General features: G+C 38.0%; 1 protein-coding gene across 1 annotated transcript; it reads left to right on the forward strand.

Moving 5' to 3' along the window:
* The first annotated feature begins 895 nt into the window (after positions 1-895).
* LOC149254953 (endoglucanase 8-like) lies at positions 896-10,495 on the forward strand. Its single transcript, XM_089454889.1, has 9 exons — positions 896-1,060; positions 1,534-1,746; positions 5,340-5,342; positions 8,217-8,414; positions 9,086-9,163; positions 9,285-9,437; positions 9,556-9,664; positions 9,789-9,952; positions 10,163-10,495. Exons 1-9 carry the CDS (start codon positions 896-898, stop codon positions 10,493-10,495), a joined length of 1,416 nt encoding a protein of 471 aa, XP_089311015.1.
* The last annotated feature ends 627 nt before the right edge of the window (positions 10,496-11,122 follow it).

Genomic DNA, 11,122 nt, shown 5'->3' on the forward strand with positions numbered 1-11,122 from the left:
TGGTGTTTGGAATCCATTTGCAACAGTCCCACCCGTGTTTGTTAAATATCTTCCAACTTATTACTTTACTTAAAATACAAACCTAAAAATGATTTAATTATAAAATTTACTAAATAAAAATTTGTAAAAAAAACATTATACAAAATATGGAATGAGATATTACATGGTATCTGCATTTTCTGTCACATTTGCAAAAACTAGTAGAATGTAAATAAAAGCTTCCGGTTTTGAAATTAAACTTTAGACCTCTTCTCTGTATAAGACTGATAGAATGTATATTAGAACTCTAAATTTTAAAAATAAATCCATTAAAATTTTAAAATTAAATTTGTTATCTTTTTAATTTACGAAATTATAACTTCTTTAATTTTACGGGTTTTGAAATAGTTAATATTTCGTATATTAATAGAAACGCTCACAGTGCCGATCTAATAGGCAACGGTAGTTAGTTTATATTCCGTTTGTGTGGAAAAATTAAATATTCAATAAATATTCTAGTCAAACTAACTTGGTTATCTTCCTTGTGTTTCTTGAAACTTTAACATTTACTCGTTAATAGTACTGTGAGGAAATGGTGATGAGGCAACCTTATACACTGACTTACCATTCAGTTAATATTTTCCTGGAATTTCCGTCGTTTCATGTCCAACTGACACCCACAAGACTTCTCTACCCTTCAAAATAAGCACCGCATCAAACCTGCATGCAAGACTTCTTTGTCCTGCAAAACCTCTACAATACCCACATCAAACATGCATGCAAACAAAGAGACCGAATCCCCTTTATGTTTCTATTCTTCATTACACGTTGGTTGCGTGAGACTACAAATATATATACGCATCAACTTTTGCAGATATTTATTTTTGTACCCATTTACTGATCAATTGCAGCAGAAATGGGTTACAGGCATCAGTTTGTGTTGGGTGAGTTTGACTACAAAGATGCTCTTCATAAATCTATTCTGTTTCTGGAGGCTCAACGTTCAGGAAAACTGTCCAGCAGTAGCAACAGGATAAGCTGGAGAGGAGATTCTGGTCTAACAGACGGACAAATCCAAAATGTAATAACAATATTTTCTCATTTTGGTATTGCCATCTGTTCCGGATTGTTTTAGAAACGTTGTCTCCTGAATGGTTTAGAAGTGTTGTTAATCACCCAAAACGGCAAAATAACGACGCTTATCTTATCAATGCGAAAATAACGAGGCTATCTAATTTGGCGAAAACGATTGATACTCCACCCACAACTTATTTAGATCAAACAATTGATCTCTCGGAATTGATTTCTCAGCACTATCAGATTTCTGGATATTATGAGAATATACAATTAAGTTATCAACATAAAGATCCCCCGCAACCCACCTACAATGTGAAGTCTTACTCCAGTATTATGAGTTATGAGTTTGCAACAGCTTGATTTCTATCAACATTCTCTGTCCATATAAATTAGGAATTGATTATTTGGTCCAGATCTTCAAGAAGTCTGGAAAGATACAATGATGTTCAACATGGCTTTTACTGTGTATTTATGTAGGTGGATTTGGTGGGCGGTTACTACGACGCTCGGGATAATGTGAAGTATGGGTTTCCGATGGCTTTCACCGTTACCATGCTGGCATGGGGAGCCCTTCAGTACAGAGATGGACTTGCAGCAGCGGGAGAGTTGGAGAACGTTAGGGATGCCATTAAGTGGGGAACTGATTATTTCATCAAATCAAGCGCCACCGAAAACCAGCTGTGGGTTCAGGTGAATTAATTGCCATCCCAACTAAATTTACTCATGGATCACAACAAAATTTACTATGGATCACAACAAATGGCAATTATGAATTTAGTTATGGTTTTGTTTTTATGTGGGAGTGTTGAAAATGTAATTTCAACGCGCTACGTACGCAGCCCAAAACCACCAGCATGAAAACCACAAAACCGGCCAGAGCTCATCGCACCGCCTTCCCACGAAAAGCTGTTTCCGTATGTTTTGCTCCGATGCGTTTTGGTGCTGGCATGTGGCTCTCGCCTGACGTAGGCAACTTTGACCCATCGGGAGATATCGTTCACTCATGTGAGGCCTTTCGATATCGTTATCCACCGTCGGATCTGCTCCACTCTCCTCCGCCGTTGATCACCTGGAGCTGCATACGGACCCACATCAATTCAATGTGTTGCGTGGATTAAATCTAAGTTTTTGGTTGACCATATGTCTTAATGAAATGTCATAGTGGTAGGTAGAATATTAAAGTTTTTATATAGAGCTCGTAAGTTTTTTTTTTATGAAAAGGTATGGGCACGTTTTAATACAAGTCTATGTCTTTTACGGCATGTATTAAAAAAATACAAAATCGTATGTAATATGTTTTTAGTGTTGATTTTTTTTTATAATGTATCGCACATGGGAGGAGACAGAGGGAGTTCACAGCGACGTAAAAAAAAAGATTGATGGTGCAGTAAAAAGAAAAACACACAGAAATGTGTAAAAAGACAGAACCAGATGATGTAATTTTTGGTGTAGGGAAAAACCATGTGTGGTTTTGCACAGCAGTGCATAAAGGAAATGGTGGAGCGATTTTTGTAAACCTGTGTTATTTTTATTTACAGCAGTAAACTTATGTAAACTTTTATTACAGCAGTAAGTTGTTGTTTTTCACAGCAGTGAATATAAAAGGGATTTTACAGTGGTAAATCTTTGCATCAGGTTTTAATGAATAGAATGTTTTTAATGGTGGTGAAATACTCTATTTCTTCATAAAAAAAAAAAATTAAGCTGTCTGTGCACAAAAATCCTATGGAGGTAAAACAGAGCATTGCCTCTGTGTTTAGTTTGAACATTTGGTTTTTGGTATTTTCTCCCCATCCAAAAATACCCAACAGTGGTATCAGAGCAGGCTTAGGCTCTTTGAAGGTGACAAAGAAGCTGAAAGAAGGACCTGTTGCAGCAGTAAAACTTCTCAAGCAAAGTGAAGGCTCAGTCAAGAGAATACTCAGGTATTTCACAAAGTTTTTTTTGTGTTGCTGAAGAAACAGTCAGCTGTTTAAACACACAGTCAAGGATTTAGTGGCATAGATCAGAATACAAGGAATGGCCAGCACAAGCACTGGTATGGGTTTGTTTAACACCCAGCTCCCACAGTTTAATGGGAAGAACTATGATTATTGGTCAATAACTATGACAGCCCTGCTTGCCTCCCAAGACTTATGGGAAATAGTTGAAGATGGTTTTGAAGAACCAGCAGATGAAACTGAGTTCAATGCATTAACTCAGGGAGAGAAGGATCTGCTTAAGAACAATAGGAAGAAGGATTCAAAAGCCCGAGTGTTGTTGTATCTAGCAGTAGACCAGAGTATGTTTCCAAGGTTAGCAGCAGCTAAGACAGCCAATGAAGCATGGCAAACCCTCAAGACAGCCTATCAAGGCATGGAGAGAGTGAAGACAGCAAAACTTCAATTGCTGAGGAAGGATTTTGAGAATCTGAACATGAAAGAGTCAGATAACATTGACTCATTCTTCACTCATGTGATTGGTGTAATCACACAAATGAGAACTCATGGAGAAACCATTGAAGACAGAAGGATTGTGGAGAAAATATTGAGGGTCTTACCCTCAAAGTTTGATGCCATTGTCACCACCATTGAAGAGACAAAGGATCTCTCAAGATTTTCAGTTGATGAGCTACACGCATCATTGATAACACATGAGCAGAGGTTGAGTAGGAATGAAAACTCATCTCTAGAGCAAGCCTTCAAGACCCAGATGTCCTTTGGAAGAGGAAGAGGTCAAGGTAGAGGAAACAAGAGAGGAAGAGGCAGAAGCCAGAACAGAGGAGGAAGGAACAGCTCATCAAATGCACAAGGAAGAGGCAGCAATCCAAATCAGAACCAAGGCCAAGGCAGCAGCCAACAAGGAGGACAATATCATGCTTAAGGACAAAGGTATGATAAATCTAATGTTCAATGCTATTATTGCAAAAAGTATGGACATTATGCAAGTGATTGTAGAAAGAAACAGCATGATATGAACACTAGACAAAATGCAAATGTTACTAGAGAAAACAGCAGTCAAAGTAATGTGTTGTTAGCCTGTAACATGGCTGAAACAAACAGTGAGGAAATTTGGTTTTTAGACTCAGGTTGCAGCAACCATATGACAGGAAACATAGCCTTCTTTTCTGCTTTAGATCAGAATATGAAATCAGAGGTCACACTAGGAACTGATAGTAAAGTGTCTGTTATGGGAAAAGGGGAGGTAAAAATATTTACAAAGCAAGGAGAAAGGAAAACCATAGCAGATGTCTACTATGTCCCCGGAATGAGATGTAACCTATTGAGTGTTGGACAGCTTATCCAAAAGGGTTACAATGTTTATTTTGTAAATGATGTGTGCACCATCATGGACATACCACCCAGCAAAAGATGCATTGCTGAAGTGAAGATGACAAGGAACAGGATGTTGCTTCTCAGGATCCGGGCAGATTTGAAAAACAAAGGAGAAATTGCAGCAGTTACCCAAGAGGCCTTCCAAAGCGTGCCAAAGGATGAGAACTGGTTATGGCACTTGAGATTTGGGCATCTAAATTTTGGAGGTCTAAATTTATTGAGCAGAAAAGGAATGGTAAAGGGATTACCATTGATAGAGAAACCGGACAGCCTATGTGAAGGCTGCATTTTGGGAAAACAACATAGAGAAAGTTTTCCATCAGGGAAGAGCATAAGGGCAAAGGCACCCTTAGAGATTATCCATTCAGATTTGTGTGGACCAATGCAAGCTCCATCATTAGCTGGCAGCCTATACTTTTTAACATTCATTGATGACTGTACAAGAAAGACTTGGATATATTTCCTCAAGAACAAAAGTGAAGTCTTTGAGAAATTCCAAAACTTCAAAGCACTTGTGGAGAACCAAAGCGGGATGCACATAAAAGTATTGAGAACTGATAGAGGAGGTGAGTATATCTCCAAGGAATTCCTAAAGTTTTGTAGATAAAATGGAATTCATAAACAGTTTACAACTCGGTACACCCCACAGCAAAATGGAGTTGCTGAGAGGAAGAACAAGACCATCATGGATATGGCGAGGAGCATGCTGAAGGCAAAGCATTTGCCAAATGAGTATTGGGCTGAAGCTGTACATTGTGCAGTTTATATACTGAACAGGTGTCCTACAAAAGCAGTCATGAACAAAGTGCCAGAAGAGGCATGGAGTGGGAGAAAGCAAGGAGTCACCCACATGAGAGTTTTTGGATGTGTGGCCTATGCACACATTCCAGATCAGCTAAGGAGGAAGTTGGACAGCAAAGGGGAGAAATGTCTTTTCATTGGATACAGTGAGGAATCCAAGGCATACAGGTTGTATATCCCATCCACCAAGAAGTTTTTTGTCAGCAGAGATGTTCAGTTCATTGAAGAGGAAGCTTGGGATGGAAGCATAGAGAAAACAGTGAATGTTAAAAACTGTTTGTCTCATGATGAAGATGAAGAGGAGGTGGCTGAAATACATCCCCAAACAGCAGCGCCAACACAAGGACAGCAAGGGACACCATTGAGGATAAATGAGAGTGCTTCTCCAAGCACACCACAAGGAGGAAATTCAAGTGCATCTTCAAGCACTTGCACACCAAGTGAACGAGGTAAGAAGTTTAGAAATCTAAGTGACATTTATAATGAAGGAATGAATTCCTTATTTGCCTTGTATTGTCATGTTGAAGATGCAATTAAAGATAGGAAATGGATAGAAGCTATGGATGAGGAGATGAATGCCATAGAGAGAAACAAAACATGGGATTTGGTTGAGTTACCAAAAGGCAAAGAAGTCATTGGTGTGAAATGGGTCTACAAGACCAAGAGCAATGCTGAAGGCAAGATTGAAAGGCACAAGGCAAGGCTGGTTGTCAAAGGGTACAAGCAGCAGTATGGCAGAGATTATGAGGAGACTTTTGCACCGGTTGCAAGGATGGAAACCGTGAGAGCAGTGCTGTCCATAGCAGCACAAAACAAATGGAAAGTCTACCAAATGGACGTGAAGTCAGCATTCCTAAATGGAGTGTTAATGGAAGAGGTCTATGTGGAACAGCCTCTCGGATATGAGAAGAAAGGTGAAGAGCACAAAGTGTGCAAATTGAAGAAGGCCCTTTATGGGCTGAAGCAAGCGCCAAGAGCATGGTACAGCAGGATAGATTCATATCTATTAGATAATGAATTTGACAAATGTGAAGGAGAACCCACAGTCTACATCAAGGAAAAAGATGGTAAAATTTTAATTGTTGTCTTGTATGTAGATGATGTTATTTTCACTCGAAATGATATTTATCTTATTGAGAATTTTAAATCAGTCATGAAGGATGAATTTGAAATGACTGACATGGGTTTGTTGAGATACTTCTTAGGCATAGAAGTAGATCAAAATGAAAAAGGAATTTTTATATCTCAAGCAAGATATGTAAATCAAGTTCTGGGCAGATTTAACATGGAAGAATGCAAGGCAGCCATCACTCCCACAGTAATGGGATTAAAGCTCAGCAGAGAGGACAACAGCAAGGATTTTGATCCTAGCTTGTATAAAAGTATTGTTGGCAGCCTTATGTATTTAACAGCAACTAGGCCTGATTTAATGTATGCTGTTAGTTTAATTTCCAGGTTCATGGAGAGACCAAAGGAGGCACATTGGCAGGCAGCAAAGAGAATTTTGAGGTATGTCAAAGGTACCAAAATGTTTGGCATATTATATAGTGTCTCAAAAAGTTCAGATTTAATTGGTTACACTGATAGCGATTGGGCTGGAAGTGTAGATGATCGGAAGAGCACTTCCGGTTATGTTTTTAATATGGGTTCAGGAGCCATTTCATGGGCTTCTAAGAAGCAGTCCATTGTAGCATTGTCTACAGCAGAGGCTGAATATGTGGCAGCTACAGCAGCAGCATGTCAGAAAGTGTGGATGAGAAGAATGTTGAGAAGCTTAGGCCAAGAGCAGGCAAAAGCGACAGTGATATTTTGTGACAATAGCTCAGCTATTGCATTGTCAAAGAATTCAGTGTTTCACAAGAGAACGAAGCACATTGATACAAGGTTTCACTACATCAGAGAATTGGTGAACAATGGAGAAATTGTCCTAGAACACTGCAGGACTCAAGAACAGGTTGCGGACATCTTGACAAAGCCGCTGGATCAGAAAAGCTTTGAATTTTTGAGGAAGTGTTTGGGTATTACCGAATGCCCAGCAGTTGAAATTAAAGGGGAGTGTTGAAAATGTAATTTCAACGCGCTACGTACGCAGCCCAAAACCACCAGCATGAAAACCACAAAACCGGCCAGAGCTCATCGCACCGCCTTCCCACGAAAAGCTGTTTCCGTATGTTTTGCTCCGATGCGTTTTGGTGCTGGCACGTGGCTCTCGCCTGACGTAGGCAACTTTGACCCATCGGGAGATATCGTTCACTCATGTGAGGCCTTCCGATATCATTATCCACCGTCGGATCTGCTCCACTCTCCTCCGCCGTTGATCACCTGGAGCTGCATACGGACCCACATCAATTCAATGTGTTGCGTGGAGTAAATCTAAGTTTTTGGTTGACCATACATCTTAATGAAATGTCATAGTGGTAGGTAGAATATTAAAGTTTTTATATAGAGCTCGTAAGTTTTTTTTTTATGAAAATGTATGGGCACGTTTTAATACAAGTCTATGTCTTTTACGGCATGTATTAAAAAAATACAAAATCGTATGTAATATGTTTTTAGTGTTGGTTTTTTTTTATAATGTATCGCACATGGGAGGAGACAGAGGGAGTTCACAGCAACGTAAAAAAAAAGATTGATGGTGCAGTAAAAAGAAAAACACACAGCAGTGTGTAAAAAGACAGAACCAGATGATGTAATTTTTGGTGTAGGGAAAAACCATGTGTGGTTTTGCACAGCAGTGCATAAAGGAAATGGTGGAGCGATTTTTATTTACAGCAGTAAACTTATGTAAACTTTTATTACAGCAGTACGTTGTTGTTTTTCACAGCAGTGAATATAAAAGGGATTTTACAGTGGTAAATCTTTGCATCAGGTTTTAATGAATAGAATGTTTTTAATGGTGGTGAAATACTCTGTTTCTTCATAAAAAAAAAATTTTAAGCTGTCTGTGCACAAAAATCCTGTGGAGGTAAAACAGAGCATTGCCTCTGTGTTTAGTTTGAACATTTGGTTTTTGGTATTTTCTCCCCATCCAAAAATACCCAACAGGGAGATCCAACTGCAGACCATAACTGTTGGGAGAACCCAGAGAGGATGGACACTCCAAGGACTTTGTACAGAATAGATACATCCACTCACGGGACAGAAATTGCAGCAGAGACTGCTGCAGCATTGGCCGCTTCCTCCGTCGTCTTTGCAGCCATTGACAAACCTTATTCCATTCTCCTACTCCAAAGAGCTACTTTGGTATAAGATTATACGTATTCTAAAATCACTTATACTGTATTATTGGTTTAGAACAGCGATTGCAGATTTGAGAGATATTGAGATATTTTAGAATCCTACTGTACTGTTAGGAAAAAGGTCAATGGTTTAATTTCTTTTCACTACTATATACTATATTTAGAATTTACAGTCCAGATAACTTTAGTAATTAAAACAAACATATGATAGGAAACAATTTCTTTTCACTGTTTTATTCTATTCTTAGAATTTACAATTTAGATAACTTTAGCAACTTATGATAGGTCATATTTGTTTGTGGATGAATGTTTTTTTATAACTTTTATTTTAAATTTAATTTAATGTCTCCATTGGAATATTTTGCGATCAGGCATATAGCGGTGAAATTACTTATTTGAGGTTGCCTACGTTTTTTATGATTCCAAAATATTCCAAAAATCTTTCAAAAATGCCCATTTTTAACATGTCTATGAAATTCATGTCTTAGATTCAAAATTGAAAATTAATTTAATGAATTGTCTTCTCCAACATTTTAAAATACTCATATAATTGAATATTAATTTAGTGCAGCTCTTTCATTCATGTGTTAGATTCAAAATTGAGAATTAATTTAATGAATTTTATTCTCCAACTTTTTATGATACTCATGTAATTGAATATGTCATTTAGTACAGCTCTTTCGTTTCGCTGACCAGTACCGGGGAACATATCATGGAGAATGCCCTTTCTATTGCTCTGTCTCGGGCTATGATGTATCTTTCCTTAACATTATTAATTTTACTTCCTTTTTACTTCACACTATTATTTATTTAAACTACAGAGTGAGTAACTTCTTGAAGTCTTCTTATTATTCCTCTACTAACTAACTTACAGGACGAGCTTGCATGGGCAGCGGTGTGGCTATATAGAGCAACTGGATTGCCATATTATACCAAATACATACTCCACCAAAATTTTTGTACTTCCAATGAGTATGAGTTCAATTGGGATCTCAAATGTGCAGGAGTTCAAATCCACCTGTCTAGTGTAAGTCCATATTCACATAAACATATGAATCACCAAATGTTCAATTTAGAAAAAGTTTAAGACTGACCACTTGACCCTCAACTGACCACATCTTCATAAAAATTAATAAACCTGGCAGCTATATCTCTCCGGAGAAACCAACCTGGAAGTTTTCAGAGGCCAAGCAGAAGTGTTCCTCTGCTCAGTTCTTCCACAAAGTCCTCAATTCAAAAATTCCATCACACCAGGTAAATGGAAGTTTCTCCCTGTCATGCTCCGAGTTTCAAAATTAAGCTCATCAACAGTGTTTGTATCTGTTGAGTTTCAAAATTAAGCTCATTAACAGTGTTTGTATCTGTTTCACTTGTACAGGAGGTTTGTTGTTTGTCAGAGATGGTGCAAATACACAATATGCTACTGGCACATCATTCCTTGCATCAGTTTACAGTGACTTACTGTCACGATATAAGCAATACCTGCAATGTGGCGATCAAACATATGAACCAAGCATTCTTATTGCATTTGCCAAACAACAAGTACACATACATATTATAATTTTTTAAGTGTTGCAAAATATTTAATTAATGAGGAGAAGAATTGAGCACACTTGTATATCCATTCCAGCTTTCTCAGAGTATAAGAGATTCAGAGTTAAATAAATTTGATTTTTTGTTTTTTCATATCATAATTTGAAAAAGCAAGCAAAGTAGTAGCTAACAAATCCACTTTGTATATGTAAATTGCAGGTGGATTACATTTTGGGAAAGAATCCTGCTGGTATGTCTTTCATGGTGGGTTTTGGTGACAAATATCCACAGCAAGCTCACCACAGAGGGTCCTCCATAGTTTCGATATACGAGGATTCCAGAAAGATATCATGTACCGAAGGTTTCACTTTGTGGTTCAACAGAGAAGCACCAAACCCAAATGAATTAACAGGTGCAGTTGTGGGAGGGCCTGATCGCTATGACGGGTTTGAGGATAGCAGGGCTGATTCCACCAAGCTTGAGCCCACGACGTATATCAATGCTCCTCTCGTGGGAGTCCTGGCTAAGCTCCACAACAACATCATGGAATAATCGACATAACAGGGCCGATTCGTGCAAGCTTGAGCCCACAACTTATATCAATGATCCTCTTGTGGGAGTCCTGGCTAAGATCCACAGCATCAGCATGGAATCACGGACTTAAGTTCAAAAAGTTATGCTAGTAATATCTTTTACTAAGTCTGTATTCTATATGCAAATCTGAGTCGATGGAAATATATATGAATTTTGGTACTTCTGGGCTCCAGAATTGTTTTGTTTCATTTCATCCTGTTGAATCCTATAATCAGATTGAAGACTTGTTTTTACATCTTAGATCCCATATGCAGATTGAAAATTCTTCTATTTTTAAATAGCAGTGATATTGGCATAGAAGAACATGGTGTATGAGAGTCTCGGAAGATCCTGTGCCATCGTGTTATATATGTGAGCATACAGGGAATGTGTGATCATAGGATTTTTGTTCCATGATGTTATATATGAGCATTTAGGAATGTGTAATCATAGGATTTATTTGTTTATTAATGTATAGATTGCTCTTGACTTGCACGAGCCGGAAATTTGCACTTGGTTATAATGTATATTTGTTTTAAATAATATGAATATATTATAATTTTTTTTAATGGTGTTTAACTTTAAAATACAAGTAGGGAGGATGGA

This window comes from Pinus tabuliformis, chromosome 7 (genome assembly GCF_031772625.1).
Source record: "Pinus tabuliformis cultivar Carrire ecotype Pingquan chromosome 7, CPIR1, whole genome shotgun sequence".
Lineage (NCBI taxonomy): Eukaryota > Viridiplantae > Streptophyta > Pinopsida > Pinales > Pinaceae > Pinus > Pinus tabuliformis.